Source organism: Leuciscus leuciscus (genome assembly GCF_965113295.1).
Source record: "Leuciscus leuciscus genome assembly, chromosome: 13".
Taxonomy (NCBI): domain Eukaryota; kingdom Metazoa; phylum Chordata; class Actinopteri; order Cypriniformes; family Leuciscidae; genus Leuciscus; species Leuciscus leuciscus.
In genome coordinates this window covers 17517656-17540599 of record NC_138737.1, presented here as the reverse complement: position 1 = coordinate 17540599, position 22944 = coordinate 17517656, and the positions used below count along the sequence as shown (strand labels likewise).

At 36.8% G+C, this 22944-nt stretch overlaps 1 protein-coding gene across 2 annotated transcripts in view; it reads right to left on the bottom strand.

Annotated features, from left to right (window-relative positions):
* Positions 1 to 17161: 17161 nt before the first annotated feature.
* The window catches only part of ptch1 (patched 1), a 56663-nt gene continuing 50880 nt past the window's right edge, over positions 17162 to 22944 (bottom strand). Inside the window, exons 21-24 of one of the 2 annotated variants that reach the window (XM_082189005.1) lie at positions 22747 to 22846; positions 21362 to 21652; positions 20731 to 21286; positions 17162 to 19617 (exon numbers count right to left, since the gene is read on the bottom strand). In XM_082189005.1, the coding sequence (XP_082045131.1) occupies positions 20732 to 21286; positions 21362 to 21652; positions 22747 to 22846 (946 nt within the window). In that variant the 3' untranslated portion in view covers positions 17162 to 19617; position 20731. Of the gene's footprint in view, positions 19618 to 20730; positions 21653 to 22746; positions 22847 to 22944 lie in introns of both variants that reach the window. The other variant, XM_082189004.1, reaches the window with a different exon arrangement.

Below are 22944 nucleotides of genomic sequence, written 5' to 3'. Positions count from 1 at the left end.
CACCAGTGAGCTTAATGGCAGAACCTGATTTCACCAGTGAGCTTAATGGCAGAACCTGATTTCACCAAGTACAACGTGTTCCTGGATCAATATCTTTGTTGATTCTGGAACAGCATTCCAATCAACCAATCAGATTTGAGGGACAAGTTTATGTCAAGTTTAGGCTTACAACCAGGGTTAGGTGCTTCTACATCAGTGTTATTCACCTATTATTCCCTCTGATTTTAGAGACTTATGGGTAGGGTTAGGTTTAGGGGTAGGGATAGGGTTCGGATTATATTTTCGGACAGGAATGTTGTTCCAAGATCAACAAAATATGATGTGCATGGGACAACATTCACTACCCTCCCCATTCAGTTTGACATCAACTTTCTTAGTATTCCTCAATCAATTAATTATAAACAATGTAAGAAGAAAAAACGGACAAAATTATAAAATAATGCCTGTTTTCCCATACATTTTTTGTAATAATTGTATAGGGTCGCTAACAACCCAAGCTGTGTAACAGTGTAAGTATTTTTACAGCACTACAATAATTGAAACTTTGATAACTGAATAAATGCAACTCATCTTTATTCCACAAGGTGACAATGCCTGATACAATGATGAAGTGACGTTTCACTCGTAGTTACCGCAGGCAGAAAAAAAAAGAATAGGAAGTATCATTAGCAAAACTTGAAATGGCTCTGCAATTTACTGCAGAGCAAGTACTAAACACAAATATTAGTGACACTGTCACTTGATGGTGGATCTGGTGAAGAAGCTGTCAGCGATTAAAATATTGATTTTGAAGATGTTGAAAGTGGTAGTTTTGAGAATATGTTTGAGATCGGGAATATGAGCCAGATGCTGAATGTACTGGGAAATTAGTTCAAACTGAACCCTTCCAAGCTTCAAACTAAAAATGTTATTCTTCTGTAATTGTAACTCTAATATAAGGAGAGTTTTATATTATCGCAACAGGTATGATCCATCAGTGTTAGATATAGATCTGGGTCGCTAAAGACCCGAATATGTAATAATGATTGGCATTCATGCATTTAAGGGTTAACAGTCACGGTTCATAGTAAAGTCAGAGTTGAACCAAATTGAAAGCATCTTAATACAGCATCTTGCTCTGATCAGTCTTATTATGTCCTATATACTTGGGCTAAACATGTCTGTGCGTCTGATTGTGTGTGTGTGTGTGTGTTGGATGAGGGTGGATTATGGGGGGTATGGGGAGGATTTAATCAGCGAAGTTGGAGTGTACGCTCTTTGATTAAAGTAAACGTATTGGCCTAACACAAACAAGCATGGAGTTAGAGTCTTTGCCAAAACACAGATGGACTGACAGAGCAATCAGAGAGAAACGGCTTGCAGTGCAGATCCTGATTCATGGCTGCTCTCTCTCTCTCTCTCTCTCTAGAGCTGTCTTGCATGCAGTCACACTAAATTAGCAAATATAAATACACGTTTCCAAACACTTCAAACAAATAGCTTAACAGTTCAGTGACAAACAGTGCTGGAGAATATAGCCTGTCTTGGCAGAGAGATGTTCTCTTCTTTGAATAAGGCTCCTTAAAAAAATTCTGAGATGATTAACTTGTGCTTGTACTTCACTGATGTCAGTTATAACCGGGGCTGAGAGATCTATCGAATATTCTTTATATATTCCCGGTGAATTTCCCGGTGATTTAAATAATTTGATAGTGTGTATTGCAATGGTTTAATGCACACAAAATTTTTACCATTATGTTTCCGGTGATAGTTTTGCGATCCCCTCCCTCCCGCTATAGATCATGGAACATAAAAGAAGATATTCTGAGAAATGTCTCAATGTTTTTGTATACTATAACAAATGTCCACTGTAGGCTAGTTTGCAGAACCCAAGTGTAGTTTATTGAGAATCCCAACATGAACAGATACAAAATAAACAAAAGACTTGAAATGAACTTAAATTCACCAAACAGTGGATTAAAAGAACAATACTAGACAAGAGACCAATGAAACATGAGGGCTATACACACACACACACACACACACACACACACACACACACACACACACACACACACACACACACACACACACACACACACACACACACACACACACACACACACACACACACACACACACACACACACACACACACACACACACACACACACACGACTAATGACCAAACAAGAAACACCTGAACACAATGAAACAATGAGCGCATCAAACCTTGACACACAAGACAAGGAACCAATAAGAACATCGGACACATGACATGATCACATGTTTGCAAGATACATGAGGAGCAAGTGAGGTACATGACTAACAGGAAGCATAACTGAGAGCATGAATACAAACTAAAAGACATGAACATAAACCAAAACCAACGTGACATATACAGTGAGCAAAAATATTATTTTGCAAGCAATCTCTTATGGCTCACCACGGCTGCATTTATTTGATTAAAATACAGTAAAAAACAGTAACATTACTGTTATAATATAACAGTTTTCTATTTCAATATATTTAGCATGTTATTTATTCCTGTGATGGCAAAACTGAATTTTCAGCAGCCATTATTTCAGTGTCACATGATATTTTAGAAATCATTCTAATATGCTGATTTGCTGCTCAAGAATCATTTCTTATCATCATCAATGTTGAAAACAGTTGTGCTGCTTAATATTTTAAAAATAGAAATATTTTGTAACATTATAAATATATTTATTGTCACGTTTAATCAATTACGTCAAATCATCGCTGAATAAAAGTATTAATTTAATAAAAAATTGTACTAACCCCAAACTTTTGAACGGTACTGTTGTGAATCAAAATGATCAGTGTTGGGGAAAGTTACTTTTAAAAGTAATGCATTACAATATTGTGTTACTCCTTAAAAAAGTAACTAATTGCGTTGCTTAGTTACTTTTTATGAAAAGTAATGTGTTACTTTTTCTCACCTGGGCTTGCTTCTTTGTTTTTTTAATAAACAAACAATTATATTTTTGGCAAATGTAAAGGCCCTTTCACACCAAATGTGAAATGAATAAGCCTCAGGCTGAAGGAAATGCAAATTCACACCTGTACAGTAGAGGGTGCAGCTAAAACAAAGCTTTGTCTCTAAAACACCAAAGATGTGCTGCCATTCTGGATTGCAGAAGGATGGGATGCAGGAGAGGTAAGTTCAACACTGGCAGCATCTGAAATCGCATTTGTGAACGGCAGTGAAGCGACACAACTGATGCTGGAAGGTCACATTATAAAGATAGCATGGCCAATGTAGTACGTCCAGATTACATTAATACTATAGAATGTACTTTTTTAGTGGTCGTGAAGTAATTACTTGTTAAAAAATAAGTACCTACTCAAGAGAGTATGTGATTTCGGATGCAGCCTCACTTCAAAAAATTAAAAACACAAATGTGATGTTTATCTAAAGTCATTTTTGCTTATTAATATGGTTGAACTGGATCATCGAAGGTCAGCAGCAAAGACATTGCATAATAAAGTGAGATTAAATAAATAAAGTATATTTTTGTCATTTCATTATTCTGAGTTTGCATTTCATAGTTTTTATTCATATTGAGAAATACTGAATCTATTTTTGTGAAAGTGAGATGAGTAAATGCATGCATGCTCACATTTAGTCTAAAACTACAATAACCATTATGTTTAGCGCACACAACGCCTCTGCACTTACTCTGGATTTCTCTCAAAATGGAAACAGTCAAAACATAGGAAAACAAAGTAACTTTACTTATTTGAAAAAGTAACTGATAATTTGTTGTAGATTTATAAGTAATGTGTTACTAAAAAGTAATCTGATACGTAACTCGCATTACTTGTTACCACCAACACTGAAAATTATTCAATATAATTTTTGTTTGGGTAAAATCATTTTACATATACATTTTTATTTGTTACCCTTTATGAGTTTTATCTTTAAGTGTGCTGTTCCTTTTGAGTTGCTGTCATGAATTGACTAATTCACCATCACTTTTACTGCACATTTAAGGTGTTGGATTGATGAGGCACGCTGATCTTTGCAGATATGAATAGTTCAGCCATTCAAATTGGTTTATCAAATGTAATGTTTCCAGCCAATGGATTTCAAGTATTCATTATCCTGTCCCTATATAACCTCCACGCATCAAACCAACGCACTATTGCTGCGCGCTATGAGAGTTCTCTTTTTTAAGTGTTTTCAACTAATTCCTGGATTCAAAAAGAATTATGTGAAAGTGTTTAACACCCACAATGAGCTCTACATCGCTGATGGAGAACATAGATGGCAGACCGCTCAGTTGAATCATTCAGAGCTAATGCTGGATATTTGGCACCAATGCACTGTGGGTAAATGTCAGCATGTACATAAGGAAAACTGTGGCCTCAGTGTGATGTGGTCTCTCAGGTCCAAAGTTTCGAGCTGATTTCTCAATAATTACTCTGTTCGCTTTTGGCATGTAATGGTGATGGCCGTTGCTGCTGTTTCCTCGCAGTCATGCCAAGCCAAAGCGTTCCACATAACCACAGAGGGACAGCACACAAGCTTTATAAGACAGGAGCATGCTTACATTTCAGGGGCTGTATGTTTTATATTGCTTTTTGATGATTTTTACATTTTACTCACATTATGCAATGAAACCAAGATCTGGTGTTTGCTCTTTAGCATAGTGAGCGGATCCAAACTATTGAACAAATCAAGCACTTCTAATACACAGTGGCCCCAAAGTGTATTTGGACACTGGAGCCACAATTAAAAATGCATTAAATGTGCAATTACTTTTAACCAATTGGTCCCAAGGTTCTTTTTAGTGGATGAAGTCAGTTCCCCTCAGGTTCACACAGATTTCCTAGAGTTACCACAGGTGTAGCTCATCACATTAACTATGAACATGTTCATAAAGTGTCTGAATACCCCAAAATTTAAATTCTGTCATCATTTACCTGTAAGACTACTGTGACAATTATCTCAATATTTTTTTTTTTTCTCATTTATTTATTTATTGGAGCTCATTGAGAAAAAAAAAGCTCCAGCATTCCGCTGAATAAAGTCTTACATGTTTGGAATGACATGAGGGTGAATAAATTATGATAAAATTAAAAAAAAATTAAGTGAACCATGCATTTTTATTTATTTTATAAACAATTAACACTTGGTTTGATATTTTAGTATTATTTAAGTACTTATACTATAATTGTATTTATTAATATTTGAATTAGTTTTTATTTTTGTATTTTTAGTTTAATCTTAAGTTTAGTTTAAGTTTTTTTTTTTATCATGCATTTGTAATTTTTATGTGTTTTTTATATTTCATTAATTTTTTTTACGGTTTATTTTTTAACTTATTTCGTTTCTAATTTTTACATTATCTAATATGTGGATTTTATTTTATTTCAGCTTTATTTCAATTACAGAAAACAATTTTTTATATATTTAGTTTTAATTAACAATAACAACACTGCTAATGCAATGATGCAGAGAAAGTTATAAGTGTCCAAATACTTTTGGGGGCCACTGTAGGCACATATAGGGGACAAAGTGAGAGTAAATGGAGGTGGAGAGTCAATCCTCCTTGACTCAGTGTGAGCTCCTCAACACCTGTTCCTCATTAGGTCTCTGTCCCTGTGCCAGAATCAATACAGCAGGATGCTAGAAAACAATCTGACTGCCATTTGTGAATGGACAGAACATTAGCGAATTCCAACTTATTTACAAACACAAGCCTCTCCTCATTACTCTTCCTCCCGCCCATTGAGTCTTGGGGCCCTCTGCATCTCAAGCTGAAAAAGCAAGTTTTTCCCTCCATCCATCCTAGCCTTGTGAAATCAGATGCCCTAATTTTATTTGGATTAGCAGAATATTGTGTTCACACAACACTTTCAAATACACATGAAAGCATTTAACTTTTTTCCCCAAACCTTGACACTCTCTCACACGTCTCTCTCCCTCGCCCTTTAGATGACGTATATGTTTCCATAGATTACTGCATATTTGCTGGCAAAGACAGACTAGTTAAACAAAAGAGGGAAGCTTTCTTAGGGAGGGGACATCAGGGCTCCGCAGGGGTTGTAGAAACCTGGGAGAGAAAGGGGGAAAAAAAATGTTGCGTGGCAATGTACCGTAAGTTTGTCATCTTTATAATAAACACATCTACATCACAGCAGTGTAAACATGTGGTTGGGATTGGAAAGCAGGGAGAGAGAAAGAGAATCGTTCAAGCGGAGTGAGTTCTGTATAAGCATTACGAGAGATCTTGGCCTTGGCTTGTGCTTCACAATCACTGGGGTAGAAATGTAAATACCGAAATAAATGATGCGAAATGAAATCAAAGTAAACAATGTAATTATTCACATGCCATCCCCCCAATTGCAGAGCCCTTTGTTTACCTATATGTGCCAAAATAGTTAGCCATACTTATACAAAAAGTGATGAGGGGTGTTTATGCAGCATATTTAAATGAAAACATAAGCTTTATTCCTAAAACTAAAGAGTTTCGCTGGATACTCCATATAGGCTGCTCCCTTCTAAAACATAATTCAAAGAGCATCCTAATCAAATTACAATTGAGAAACCGCTCCAACTGATTCATAATTGTTTGAGATTCACTCAAATTAGCGACTCATAAGAGTCATTTGTTCGGGAATTGGAATTCTAGTCAGGTACTTTTTTATTCACTATGAACCGGTAATATATTTTGCGCAGAAATCGGATTGTTCAGTGTTCACGCCGGGGTTGGGGATATTACTGATTAATCCTCATGTCATGTCTGTTTTCTATTAGCTGCTTAGAATCACTATTGTGAATGAATCACTATTGATCTATCTAATCTGTGAAATGGGTTTGCAAAAAGGTTTGAGATTGAGTTTGTGGTTTGATTCATTTGGATAGTTGTGCATTTAATAGTTTATAGCGGTTTCTCACACCGTAACGGGATACTTTTTTAAAGACAGAAAAGAAAGCTTTTATGTAAAAGCTTTCTATTTTAGTTATTTTAGTTGTAATTTCTCCGAGATTATCTTAATAACCGACTTGATTGCGGATTAATTAGGCCTACTAATTGCTATTAAAATGAAGATGTAGGCTATCAAAGCAAATATGAATAATGTCTGTGCGAGCTTAGAAATAATATTTATTGGGACAGTGTTTGTCATATAGTGTTGTCAATGGCTTATCTTCACCCCTCTCCCTTAACTTTTTTTGCCAAAAATACCACGTGGCAGGCCCGTGACCAAAATTTTAATAAAATGAAAACTAAAAGACTTTCAAAATCACATGAGCTAATATTTTATTCACAATAGAACATAGATGACAAATGTTTAAACTGCACAATTTTATGTACAAAATGAGCTCATTTCAAATTTGATTCCTGCTACAGGTCTCAAAATAGTTGGGACGGGGGCATTTTTTACCATGGTGTAGCATCTCCTCTACTTTTCAAAACAGTTTGAAGATGTCTGGGCATCAAGGTTATGAGTTGCTGGAGTTTTGGTGTTGGAATTTGGTCCCATTCTTAGGTTTCCAGCTGCTGAAGAGTTTGTGGTCGTCATTGACGTATTTTTCGTTTAATGATGCTCCAAATGTTCTCTATAGGTGAAAGATCTGACGAGCAGGCACCCGGAACTCTTCTACGACGAAGCCATGCTGTTGTAATACCTGCAGTGTGGGGTTTTGCCTCGTCCTGTTGAAATACACAAGGCCTTCCCTGAAATAGACGTCGTCTTGAGGGGAGCATATGTTGCTCTAAAACCTTTATATACCTTTCTGCATTCATAGAGCCTTCCAAAACATGCAAGCTGCCCATACCGTGTGCACTTATGCACCCCCATACCATCAGAGATGCTGGCTTTTTAACTGAACGCTGATAACACGCTGGAAGGTCTCCCTCCTCTTTAGCCCGGAGGACACGGCGTCCAGGATTTCCAACAAGAATGTCAAATTTGGACTCGTCTGACTATAGAACACTATTCCACTTTGAAATAGTCCATTTTAAATGAGCCTTGGCCCACAGAACACGACGGGGCTTCTAGACCATGTTCACATATGGCTTCCTTTTTGCATGATTGCGGATTGTGTTTACCGACAGTGGTTTCTGGAAGTATTCCTGGGCCCATTTAGTAATGTCATTGACACAATCATGCCGATGAGTGATGTAGTGTCATCTGAGGGCCCGAAGACCAGGGGCATCCAATAAAGGTCTTCGGCCTCGTCCCTTACGCACAGAGATTTCTCCAGTTTCTCTGAATCTTTTGATGATGTGATGCACTGTAGATGATGAGATTTGTAAAGCCTTTGCAATTTGATGTTGAAGAACATTGTTTTTAAAGTATTCCACAATCTTTTTACACAGTCTTTCACAGATTGGAGAGCCTCTGCCTCTCTAAGACATCCCTTTTCTAATCATGTTACAGACCTGATATCAGTTAACTTAATTAGTTGCTAGATGTTCTCCTAGCTGAATCTTTTCAAAATGTCTTGCTTTTTCAGCCATTTGTTGCCCCCGTGCCAACTTTTTTGAGACCTGTAGCAGGCATCAAATTTGAAATGAGCTAATTTAGCGGATAAAAGGGTAACATTTCTCAGTTTAAACATTTGCTATGTTATCTATGTTCTATTGTGAATAAAATATTGGCTCATGTGATTTGAAATTCTTTTAGTCTTCATTTTATTCCAATTTAAAAAATGTCCCAACTTTTCCAGAATTTGGGTTGTACATTTAGTGTAAACAGCAATTGATAATGGATAAGTGGATACAGTGAAACTTGCGAAAACTCACTTGCGCTCTACCATGTCAGATAGTAGACTAAGCAATTTGTCAATAGGCCTGCTTAGTATTGAGTCTGAGCGTTCAAAGGCTATAGACATGGCTGCTTTCATTAAACGTTTTTGTGCACTGCACATCATGGTAACCGGCTAATTTTTCCATGATAACTCCATTAATATGCTTACACACACATTCTCACACATAGGCCTACTCACTCTCATACACACATTCACTCACACACAATACTGGAAACAGATAGAAAACAATAAAGATTTCGTATCCTGCGGACAACGTTAGTATTACAGCCTTCATCTTTCAGTTGAAATTGGAATTAGTGGAGATCCGCTGCCTCGCCATTCGTTTTATTACTCTGCACGAAGCAATGGCTGTGCAGTTTCACTGCGTGATTAAAAAGACTTCAGAATGCGGAGAAAAAGGAGTTTTTCCCATAACAGCGTCTAGCGACGCAGTATAAGTAAAGCATCAAAAGGGAACCAAGCTCACAAATGTCTTCTGTCATTTGTGTCAGCGATGAAGTGGCTCTCTATTGTGCGTGCAGCCTGTGAACAAGCAGCACACTCTAGACAATTTATATAAATAAATCCAAAACAGTTTTAAAATATGGGCACACTTTTTGACGGGGAGACTGTCCCCCAAGTACTTTCATGTCGACATGAAACTGCTGCGATAGTCTTTTCTTACCTGTTGTGACATATCTGAATGAAACAGCTTCTCAAAAAAAAAGAAAAAAAAAAGAAGTTGGACGAGACTTGATTTTGCCCATCGGGAATTGATTGGATAATTGTGGTTTGCTATTGCAGTGATCATCTGATGTGAGTGACAGGTTGTCCCGCCCTCACCAGTAAACACGTCATCAAAGAAGAGGGATGTCATTGCAAGAGGGAGGGGAAGTTAATTTGATGAGCCTATAGATTACAAGGGCACATTACTTGAAAAAAATTATGATGTGCACTAATAATTCATTTATAATAAAAACTGTCATGATGACTTGAAAGGCTAGAATTTTCCGTATTAACACTACGTGCACTATTTATACTACAAAACGACATAGAATAGTGCATAAGTATGCAAATTGGGACACACCTAAAGTTTTGCATTGTGTGTTTTTGATTAAAAAAGAACCGAATTATATGAGTCATCTTTAGGATTGACTAGCACTAGTCACGCTGTATGTTTTGATTCACTAAACTTCCCCTCCCTCTTGCAGCAACATCTCTTCTCTTCTCTGATGACGTGTTTACTGGTGTGAGGGCGGGACAACCTGTCACTCACATCAGATCACTGCAATAGCAAACCACAACCATCCAACAAACCAAATATGGACAAAATGAAGTACCGCCCTTCATGTTTTCTTGTTCGAGAAGCTGCTTATATCACAATAGGGGAAAAAAGACTATTGCAACTTCAGTTTCATGCCGACTTTAACCACTTTCCAAACACTATTTATGAGATGCTGAAATGCTTCAGTAAATGTCTTTGTTATCACTGATTTTACTACCACATGTTCCATATGTGTTGGGAATAGTTACCACATATGGTTGCTGAAACAAATGAATTCATTTGCTTTAATCGCCACCAGCATACATCATTAGACATACAATGGCTGTTTTGTCCTTCACCCTTGCCAGTTTTTCTTTGAGTCTAGCTGTTTTTTGTGTGTTTTTTTTAGGATATATATTCCATCACTCTCTGGCACTGGATAACTGCACTTAAGCCTCCAAGCCGCGTTAGACTTGATTTTGCTCCGGGCTGATGGCAGCAGTCACTGAAACGTAACGCTCCTCTGGGTGTTACCATTGAAATGTCAGCCTGCCATTGCTGATCACTTGTTCAACAGCTTCCAACACTGGAAAATAAACACCTTTTTCGTTTTCTTCTTCTACTGTCTGATTTTTCTTGTTTTTTTGGGGGGGTGGGAGGGGTGATGAGATGTGTGATTTCAGGGCCTCTGAATTCCTCCATTAATGACTCCCAGCTTTCCAGCTCTGAGAGGCTAGAGAGAGGGACTGCAGCTCTGATACTGATAGACCTGCTAAATGCTTCTCACACACAAACACGGACACTCTGCCCGGGGTGGAGAACCAATATGGATGTCAGCTTGCTGATTGTAACATTTTTACTTGGAAAAGAAGAGTACTTTTCAAAGATAAAATATTTTAAAATGATGCACACTCACATGAGATGATTCCAGTCACATCAGTGGCTGAATAAAAGCTGTTTTAGTGCGCGTAATTTTTATATGCTTGTAGAATAGAATTAAACATGGTGGGCTGCAAATGGTGTATTTTCAAATTGCCAAATTTTCAAACCACATTCAGAGAACCTCTGACTCTTCTGGCAAAATCAAACAATGGCCTCAAAACCATTTTATCTGTGCTCAAAATCAAACAATGGTTTCAGATCATACACACCGCGAGTCAATATTATAAACACTACAGATCATTAGACACTACATAAAAAAATGGAGAACACAGAATCCAAAGCATGCAGTTACAGGAACAAAAGTATATTCCCAGACAGCAACATAGTGTCAGCCCCGATCCGGGCCACATCTGTGGATTCCATGAGTACCAGGGGCCTCCTGTGCTCCTGCCTCCAAGACTTGCGTTGAATTCATACTAAAACATTGCGTACGCACAAAAAAAAAACAGATGTATGAATCTCTGCGTACGAAGGATCCCACGCATATTCTCTTTGTACATCCCAATTAAAGGGTTAGTTCACCCAAAAATGAAAATTCTGTCAGTAATTACTCACCCTCATGTTGTTCAAACCCCGTAAGACCTTCGTTCATCTTCGGAACACAAATTAAGATATTTTTGATTAAATCTGAGAGCTATCTCACTCCTCCATAGGCTTCTAAGGGACTGAAACTTGCTGGCCCAGAAAAGTTATTAAAGAGATCGTTAATATAGTCCAAGTGACTACAGTGGCTCAATCTTAAGTTTATAAAGCGACGAGAATACTTTTTGTGCGCAAAAAAAAATAAAAAAATAACGACTTTATTCCACTATTCATTTCTTTCTCTCTGGGCCTCCAGTTATTTCACATAGTGTTTTAACGCAGCGCGTCTGTGTTGCACATCACCACGTAGGCTCACTATTGGCTGACGCTGCTGGTCATGTGTGAGATGCGTGTGGCGTATAACACAGACGCACTGCGTTAAAACACTATGTGAAATAACTCGAGGTAAATAAATAAATAACTTTATTAAATAACTTTATTAAATAACTTAATAAATAACTTTATTAAATAACTTTAATAAAGTCGTTATTTTTGTTTGTTTTTGCGCACAAAAAGTATTCTCGTCGCTTTATAAACTTAAGATTGAGCCACTGTAGTCACTTGGACTATATTAACGATCTCTTTAATAACTTTTCTGGGCCAGCAAGTTTCAGTCCCTTAGAAGCCTATGGAGGAGTGAGATAGCTCTCAGATTTAATCAAAAATATCTTAATTTGTGTTCCGAAGATGAACGAAAGTCTTACGGGGTTTGAACAACATAAGGGTGAGTAATTACTGACAGAATTTTCATTTTTGGGTGAACTAACCCTTTAACGTAAAATTGAGCGCACATGCACGAGCACAACGCCCCACCCAGTCTCCTCCCATTAGCAATGTCCTCTAATAAGGCCAAAGCTGCTATTGCCATAGACTAAGGGTTGTATCAATTTGCATATGCTTTTATATGTTCTTACTTAAGTGCATAATTGATAGAATATTCCTATAAGGCTCGTGTGACAATATATATCAATTATTTTATAAATTGAAAATTACAGTTTTTCTCGATTGTTTACACACATTTTCTGAAAGCATGCCTCATATTCTCAGAACTCTACACACAAATCCAAAAAAACACACACAATGGGCAAAACCCCTCAATTCTCCTGCAAAATGAAACTTTACATTCAAAACAATGTTATTTCTTCTCAAAATGGTATTTTGTTTTCAAATGACACACACAAACCATCATATGAATAGACATTTATAAGAACCAGTTGAACACTGATGTGCTCAATGTAAAACACTATGATGAATGGAAAACACTTCTTCTCCATTCATCATAATGACTTAGGCCTTTTTTTGTTCAGTGTTACACTTACTACAGACAGTACATACATAAGTGTGTTGTAAAATATTTGATAATATTGTTTTTATACTCAGAACACACAAATACATGGTCACAAATATATTTTATTTTTCCCATAAAAACAATGTACACAGTGTACATCCCAAACCAACACAAAGTTGTACATACAGTGGTCTACATACAAAACAACAGAAGAATTTACTGTATACAGTTACAGTAAAAAAAAAAAAAAAATCCAATGTTGGCATCCATTGCACCATTGAAGAGCTCACCTGTTGCCCTTTTATGCTAAAGCTCTGATTGCTAATTGTAAAACTGTGTGACGGGTGTTTGCCCATGTGATGAGTCAGTGTGCATATTTGAATGGCAGTGTGTTCCTTGTGAAAACAAGAGATTTTCTGCATGAAAATTGTGCCAAAAGCAGAGAATTGTGTGTAGTGTTTTGAAAAAAGTGTGTTTTAGAAGTACAATTTGAGTGTAAAGCAGGAATTGTGCTTGTAGTTTAGCAGAATTGGTTCAGGGGGTTGGTGAATGAGTTACATGTTGTGGTCATTGTGTCTCAAGTACCAGAAAATGTGTGTAAACAATCGAGAAAAACTGTAATAGCAATGCTTCCCACAGGTGGTGGTGCGATAGACTTGTAGAACAATTCGTTGTGTAATGTTTGCAACTTCACTTCATTGCCTGTAAGAGTCACCAACGGACAAAAACAATGAGAAATGTACGTACGCCAGACATTGGCGTGGAGGAACGCACATTCTCGCGTTAATTTCACTGTACATCCGACCGTGAGCGTGAAAGCTGGCGTACGCAAAGTTTTTGTGCGTACGCAAGATTGATTCTGTGGGGCCACATGAGGCCCCACCGGATCTGGGCAGACATTATGTTGCTGTCTAGGTTGTAACAAAGTAAACAAATGCCAACTTACAGTAGTAAGGTGAATAAATTGTATATGCACTGCAAGTATAGTATTGTACTGAATATTGTATAGTATTGAATGTCTGTATATTCAGCACTTGCATACTGTGAAAATACAGTGACCCAACTGCAAAAGACAAAAAGGTTACAGTAAAAAACTCTAAATGAAAAGCAGTAAAGGACACTCAGAAGAGTTGTGCAACAGCAGAATCAAGGTCAGTGAGAGATTTTATTCTGCTTCAGCATCATGTCTTTATGTTGGGTCCGGCCGGAGGACTTCATCCACATCACAGACAATGTCATCTCTGCAGGCAAAGGGAAAAACCCTAAAGCAGATCCAGCCTTGACAACATTCTCCACACCTTGCTGTTTCTCATCCTCATCCTCTTGCTCTTTGTTCACCACCTCTTACTGTATACATACTCTTCCTTCTCTCCCTCTTATATTGTTTCCATCCATTGTTGGAATCAACATTCAGTGCAACCGACTTGTATTATGTACAGTTGGTTTGGTCACATCATTAGAAATAAGTGTGAACAATTTTGAGTCGGCGTGTGTAAACAATGACAACTGTATTGTAGTTGTGTTTAACATTTGCCTGCCTGTGTTTAGCGTTTTGAAACATAAGTGCATCACAGTGCGAAATGTGTTTTAGTGAGTGAGAATGTGTTTTGAGTTTTGCAAAAAGAGCATGAGATTTGCAAACAGTGTTTTAACTACCTGAACTTGTTTAATGTTTTACAGAAAGAGTGATTTATTTGACAAATTGGTTTAGGCTATTGAGAATTTGGTTCAGAGAATGGGTTTTAGTGTTTTAGTGTTTTAAAATAAAAAAAATGTTTTATTACAAAATATTTAATATGATAATAAAATGATTATCTTTCCTTATACCTTTTGTGATAATATCAGAGTGAAACAGCTTTTAGAACAAGAACAAATTACTTTTTCCCGCCCTCGCGCCAGTAAACACGTCATCAAAGAAGAGAAGAGAAGAGAAGAGAAGAAGAGAAGAGAAAAAGAGAAGAGAAGAGAAGAGAAGAGAAGAGAAGAGAAGAGAAGAGAAGAGAAGAGAAGAGAAGAGAAGTTGCTGCAAGAGGAATTTTGATTAAGATAATCAAGGCATATTACACGGATAAGAAATAATATAATATTCCATAAAAATAAAAACCTTTTTTTTTGTAGATCCTTTTTTTCATTTATTCCATCTAAAGACCACTTATAATGTGGATGAATGATGACTTATAAAACAGTCATCATTCAGTTTTTCTCTAATTTCCCAAGTTTCTGTCAATTCTTTCATTTTGTGGGATAAATATCCTCCTGAGAACCAGAAAAAAAGTTTTGTGATTTTTTATTTTTAGGTCAACATTGTTTGGATCATAAGAAACAAATGGAATAAAGACATTTTTGAAAAAAATATATGTTATTCCTGTTATGCTATGTATGTATAAAGGACATGACCCATTTATTAAGAAGATTAAGATATATGAATAGGCAAAAAAAAAATTGTTTTCATTCACCAATAAAAAAATAAATAATCCAAACTTTGCATAAAGATGATTCTCAACTATATTATGAAAGATATAATATAATTATTTAATATACTATTTTAATTTCTATGACATAAGTGTAAACTAAATTGGATAATTTAGACATTTTTAAAGCCCATGGAGAGAAAGATGTCAAGGTGAAACCTCCAAATATTTGCAAAGCCCTGAATGTGCTCTTTACAATTCATCCAGGCTTAAAACTATGACATGTATGTTGTTAGAGAAATTATTAAAATGATTGTCCTCTACAGAGGCGAAATGCCCATACCTGGGTCTCAGGAGGATATGATGCCAAAAGGTTGCAGGTTTGCTGTCAGGTAGGCTATAGTTTACGATGTTCCCAGGGCCGGATTTACCTCATATTGTCATAATCCTTTTTTTGCGCCACAATAACCCTATGTGGGCACTCAGTTTTTTTCCGTCATTTGGCCAAAATCTCACGAAGAAGGATGAAGACAGAATTGGCTATGTCTCGACGACAAATGCCAGGCCATCTATTTGCCTATGTTTAAAGGGCGGGTTGAGTTATGAGGTTTGACTGACAGTTTGAGGATCCAATGGAGTTACAAGCTTCAGTTTCGAGCTCGTGTTAATACATTTTTTATTGGTTAAATATTTGCAAAACACACAGACATAAAGAATGACCTATAGCAATGATTTATGGAAAACGAAAAAATTATGAATTATAGAGAGACAAGGTTTCTGCCCGATATTTAACATTTTTATTTAGATTGTCTTACAGTGATCTACCATTAGAGTGAAATTTAAGAAAAAAAAAAGTTATTTCTCCTTGTTGTAATAGCCCCCCATCCCAACCCCCCGCCCCCATGCATAAATCTGGCCCTGGATGACCCATCCTTCAATAACAACCACTTTGCAAATATCAGATGATGTCACAAGGTCATAGATTTCATAATAAGCCATTCTTGCAGTTTAGTGTCAAAAAAAGTTGAATCATTAACCGATTTATTTGACCTGAAAAGCTCATTTCACAATAAATGTTAATGAACCAAGTCCAGCCAAAGTTCGATTTCTGAGTCTAGATCACATCACATGATTAGACTGTCAGTCCTGATTGGCTCGTAGCAGACATAGGTTGTGCTCCTGTTGGCTCTAAAAGCAATTACACCGACCACAGTGTATTCAAGAGAGCAAGTCGTTGCAGTGCATCAAAGGTTACAGTAGATTGAAACAAGCTTGGCAACTATAACGTATGAATAATAAATGGCTGCCACCCATGCAGCAGTTAGAAGGGGGCAGCCTGAATCAGTTTCCATCACTCTGTTTTTAAGGCCATATGCCCCTTTTCATTACTTAGAGCACACCAGCTGTATTGTAACTACAACCAATTTCCTTGCAGTCTATAAAACTGTCAATCAGAATCATACAACAGAGCCGAGCGCAGAGTTGAGTATGACTGCCTGAACAGGGGGAGGCTGAATCTGTAGCCAGATGTCAGCCAGTCGAAATCCTGCGCGCGAGATAATGTTGTCGGACTTCCTTGACTTTAATGTAAAGTTCAGGCAAATTGATTAGGCCTTTTGATTGTACGTTTGAAATGTACAGAGGCTAGGTCAGGGAATTGTTCTTTTCTTTTCTTAGACTCGCACAGCATAACCAACAACGTCTCGGATGTCTTGGATAAATCAAGCAGGTTTGTTAGTTTAAGGCCCGTATGTGAGGAAATTTATAATGACTGGGTGTAAGGTGATGAAAACGCTAATGCTCCATGCAACATTTGACTCGTGAAGGTCACAAGGTTACGCTAAAGAAATAGTCACGGGTGTAGTTACATTTTAAAGAATCATTTATTAAATGTATAGCAAAGAGACAAATAAGTTATAATATTTTTATTTGTTAGAATTCTATCAGTGTTTGAACATTATTATTTAGAGAGCTAGTACATTTGTTCTACTTTCATGGCTAGCTTTTCACAAAACCCAAAAACAGTCTTCAGATTGGACTCACTCTCGTCTATATAACACTGTAACAGGGGAACTTTAGTTGTCAAGAGAACAAGTTAGCAATGAAAGTGTGCATCTTAACGTCTTCTCAGTTATGTTCTCACAAAAATGGTAGCATTACATATAAACTCTTTAAAAATATACTTCTGTCAAATAACTTGACAACTACTATGTACACTACAAAAATAAATTTTCATATAAATAAATTATATGGCATACATTTATCTTTGTAACTGAAAACGACATACATCCACGCCAAAACAATGGGAAAAAATGGCAGTCTGTAAAAAAAAACACATAATTTTTTCCTTTTAAAATCCTCTAAGAGCTATGATGGATCTGTAAGGTAAATGTTATATACTCTTTTTTTCCTATTTAACATTAGTAAGCACTTTATACAGATCAAAATCCATTATTGTAACAAAGAAACTGTAATAATAGTGTTTTCCGACAGACGTAAAAATCCCTGCATTATTAAGAACTGGCATTATGACCATTATTGAACAAAACATCTTATTATACAAAAATATAAATATTGCAAAACAACTGTAAAAAAAAAAAAAAAAAAAAAAAAAATTAGAATATATATATATATTTATATATATAAACATTACAATAGTTGCCAGCCATGATTTTCTCCCATTTCTGCCAATGTGACATTTAGGAGAACACAAACACAACAAACAAACAAACAACACAGAACAGCTCTCAAAGTCTTTGTCAAGAACAAACATATGTTTGACAGGAAGTCAATCTGGACGAGGGGGTCGCAGCAAACACAAACACACTGTTAAAGACACACATGCCAGCTTCAGAGCCATGGAGGAGTGGGGGCTCCATGACCCTTGACCCTTAAAGCACTCGCATGCACCATTTGGCAGTTGAGGGGGGAACGTCCAATTAGTGTCACAGCGTTATGTTGTGGATTTTTATGAGGTGAGGTCAGCGCAGAGAACTGCTCGTGCTAAATTAGGGCCAGTAGTTGTGGTTTGTCATTGAGGAGGTCAACGAATTGACAAAAACCATCGTCATGATCGGCCGTTATGCGACGCACACCTTGAGATTGCTCGTTAGCATAGCTTATTAAAACAAAAAAAACAAAAAATGACAAAAAAAAGGTTACGTCACCAGAATCAGAGCGGATATTGTTTTAACAGTAATGTTTTAGCTTAAACCATTATTGAACAGAAATAATGCCGTACCGTAAAAACAAACAAACAAACAAAAAAACGCTACAATGAAAACCCGAAAAAACCGTCACATTACATTACTGTAGTAATGCAAAGTTGGAGTCATGAGCAAATTTAGGGTGGCCGCATACGACCGTTTTACAGTAAATAACTGGAATATGAAGAGAGAATACAAGAGACCAGAGAGAGTTCCAGTACAGAGGACAGAAAAACGGAAGCACAGTCACCCAACAATCACTCGTTTCCTTCTTCATTTCTGCTCAGCTAAATTCTCACGCATAGCGTGTTTCAACGTTAAACAGTATTTGTTTTTTGTTTTTTTCAACTACCACAGGTTTGTGATAAGCAAATTAAAATTAAAAAGCATAAACTCTAACGCTTCAATATACACAAAACGCAAACATCCGCACGCACGCTTAAACATCTGATGCTTGTCGGCAAACAACCGGATATTAATGTGAAGTTCTACGTGTTCTAGCATATGTCTGAACAAATATCATTTCCCTGAATGTGTCCTCTGAAAGTGAAAGTATCTGTGCAGTTTTGTACTGGTGTTCTGAGCAGAAGTGTACCGTAAGTGCAATGGAACTGCCACAAAATCGTTCAACATATTATGTTAGGCCACTTAGTGTTTGTTCTTGTTAGTTAATATGCATCTGAGGGGTGTAGGGGGCCTGACGTGGACCAAAATATTCATACATGCACACATACAACAACAAAAAAACTGTACATTTCCAAACTCTCACACGCACAGTTCTATAAAATTAGAGAAAATAATTGCATAGCATTATACAAACATTACAACAATATCATAAGCAGCAACGACTGTATGCTGAAATGTTTGTCAAGAATGAAGTTTCCTTATGGCACAGATACCCAAATGATGGGTAGGCACTTGGAACACACAAGTCTGACGATCCCGGTCAAATTATAGCTACTCTCATTCATTATTTACATTTGTGTACACATAAATACTTAGAAATATCTAACAATAATACACCAGGGTTATACAGTAACAGAGTCAAGCACCGAAATGGCACCGCTGGTCAAAGTGTACCCGCCATGCAGCACCATGTTTCTGAAACGCTGGCAGACAGATGTCCCATCTTTGGCTGTTTGAGCTTCAACATTCAACCACTGTGAAGAGAAAGTAGGGGAAAAACAGGTTTAATAGCAGTTCAATATTAATTCATAACAACAGATAAGATACCTGGTTAAGTCCACATAATTGAATCGGATAGAAAGGTGTTATTATTAGTAATCGTTTTTATTAGGACTGTCAATTTAATTTTCTAATTCTATTATAAACAATCATGTGCTAAATAAGTAATGCAATTAAAAAACGCATTTTGATATATAGAATTTCATTAACAATAAAAAAATAAAAGAAATGTTTAATGCTTTTTTAAAGGAGTCTCTTATGCTCAAGGCTACATTTATTTGATCAAAAATAAAAACAGTAATATTGTGAAATATTATTACAACGTAAAATAACTTTTCTATTTGAATATATTTTAAAATGTAATTTATTTCTGTGATCAAAGCTGAATTTTCAGCATCATTACTCCAGTCTTCATCCTCATCAGATTTATCTGTTTATGTTATTTAACGGACCTGAGCTAACATGAACTAACAACATGAACAACTGTATTATTAACAAAGATTAATAATTACTGTAATAAACTTATTTTTCATTGTTAGTTAATGCATTAATGTAAAATTATTGTAAAGTGTTACCACATTAACATCAGTTTTCTGTAAAGCTTCTTTTTAAAACAATGTGTATTTTGAAAAGCACTATACAAATAGAACTGAGTCTGACTTGACTTAATATTTTTGTGGAAGCCGTGATTAATTTTTTTCAGGATTCTTTGATGAATAGAAAGCTCAAAAGAACAGTATTTACTTCTATCGTTCAAAAGTTTGGTGTCAGTTAATTGAAAAAAAGGGAAAGAAATGAATACTGTTATTCAGTAAAACTGTTCTATTGAGCTTTCTATTCATCAAAGAATCCTGAAAAAAATTATCACGGTTATAATATACTGTAGTATTACAGTATACATGGATTTTAATTACATTTATTTTTAATTAATATAAACTTAAACCTTAATTCATGCATTATCAATATTAATATTATTTAATATCATTAAACATTTGAATAAATTGACAGCCCTATTTATTCATAGAACTGCTGATTTGATGTGGACCGCTTTACTTGAATTCCGCCGTATAAGAAGCTCCCCAACTAACCTCAGCTGGAGGGTCTTGTGTGGCAGACATTGGGAGTGTCATATTCTAGATCCTGCAGCTCCATGCCCTCCGCTTTTGAGCTGTCGTTGCTCTCGTCAAAGGGCACGTGAGGGTCGGAGAAGTGAGGGTCAGTGTAGACATCTTCTGAAGTGTGATAGCTGTCATTGGAGGGGTGGGACGGGTAGGTGGCGCTCTGGCCGGGCATCCCCGAATGAACGGCGACCGTCACCGAGGCCGAGGCCGTCACTGTTGTGATGGGCTGACCATAGGCAGGGCCTGTGGACGGCTGGGAAGGGTGAGAGTAAGGGTTGTGGGAACGGGGGCGATGAGCCCCTGAACGTTCCCGGTGGTTGGGGCCTGAACGGCCTCCTGGCTCAGTAGCGGTTTCAAAAGCATCCATGCGCGGCCTGTGAGGGGGAGGCGGGTGTCCGCTCCCAAAATCCCTCTTAGGGTCCCTGCTACAGTATCGCTTTGACGACTGAGGTCCAGCATCCTGAGAACTGGGCAGATGGGTAGACCTATAATGCCGCTGTGGTTGCTGCTGTCTAGAGTCATCCTGTGGAAAACATTGAAACAATGTTACTTCATTGTTTATATGTAAAATATATAGTGATATAAACACTCTACTCACTGAGTAAGAAGGACACATTGGCAATTCAACTTGACGACTGCCTTGTCGTCCCCCTGTGGCGATCTGCACCTCTTCCTGTCTGGCTGATCGCCCCCTGTTGGGCTGGAGGTCATATTGCTGAAGCTCTTGGCTAATGCCAGACACAGTAGTGTTGGAACCGTATTCTGAGTCTGAGGAGTCTGAACCTGCTCCAGGGGTTGTGTGACTGGGCCGCATGGTGAAGCGGACCACCTGTGGGGGAGGCTCTGGAGACGGGGTTGGCAGCCGGCTTCGTCCGTCCACTGGAGATACCTGAAAGTGTATTGGCCATGAATATAAAAATCTGCAAAGTTGCTCTATCTAAAATTTGTGGATGTCCTGTGATATTTGAAATATTTAACATCATCGCATAGTTTTGAATATTGACAGTGGCTCAGATTAGCCACGCTTAAAAATGCTGATAACAGATAAATGAATAAAAATTCTGTTATTTTGTTGAAATACATTTAAATTAAACTAAAATCAAGCATATTTAATGCTGCAAGTGAATTTAGGCATCAAAGCATTATAATGTACAGTATAAGAAAGATGACATTAAACACTGTTTTTAAAACATGAGTGTTACACTGTTAAAAAGTTTTTTTTGTTCATATTTGATACATCAAGCTTTTATGGCTCATATTGTATAATATAGAAAAATATGGAGCTCATCCTCAAGGGGTAAAAAAACACCCCAATTTTATTCAGAGGCTCAAACTGAGCTAAAATATGCAATTTGGAGCAGTTGCTGATATTTATATGGCCAAAAAATAAAATGCATGTAAATATCAGTCGTCATTCTTTATCTGCCGATGCTATGTCTTAAGATGATTTTTTTAAATGCTTAGTTTTATGATCAAAGCTCTGTCAAAACAATATATATCTGATTCATTTTAACATGATTTTTCTATAAAAAAAAATTAAAAAAGATGCATGGATTATTAAGTAAACCTAAGTTGCTTCAGTCCCATATATGCTCATCTTGAAATATTACCTAAGTTACTCTTAGGTTTAAAAATCTGTAAAGATTACACAGTAAAAAGACATGTATCATGACCTGAAGTGGGATGGTTTTAGAATTATACAAAAAGGCCTTTTACTTGCTAAAAACAAACAAACTATCAATCAGACAACAGGTTTTTCAGCAAACTGTTCGGCGTGGAAATCTGCGTATCAAATATGATAGACTAGGTATTATAGGGTGTGAGCATTAGATGACAGCAAAAGTAATCTAAATGTCTAATATTGGTAACAAAATATTTGGTCACTCTTTCAGAAAAAGCTAAAAGGAGTTTAGCTCCGTATAGCATTATGTATGGTATGTGAAGGCGTTATGCAGGATAACTTAACAGGAGCAATCCTCTTACCTCAGGATAAGGGCCAAAGTAGGACAATAAGACTGGGAGCAGCACCAGTCCATTCAGGACCCCTAATACTGTTAGGATGGCCAAAACAGCGAAGAAATACCTGTAAATACACAGCAAAAAACACTGTAATCAGAATAAAAAAGGAACTTTACTGCTATGATTCAAGCACAGAGCAAAAGTCACTCAGACACATTCTAA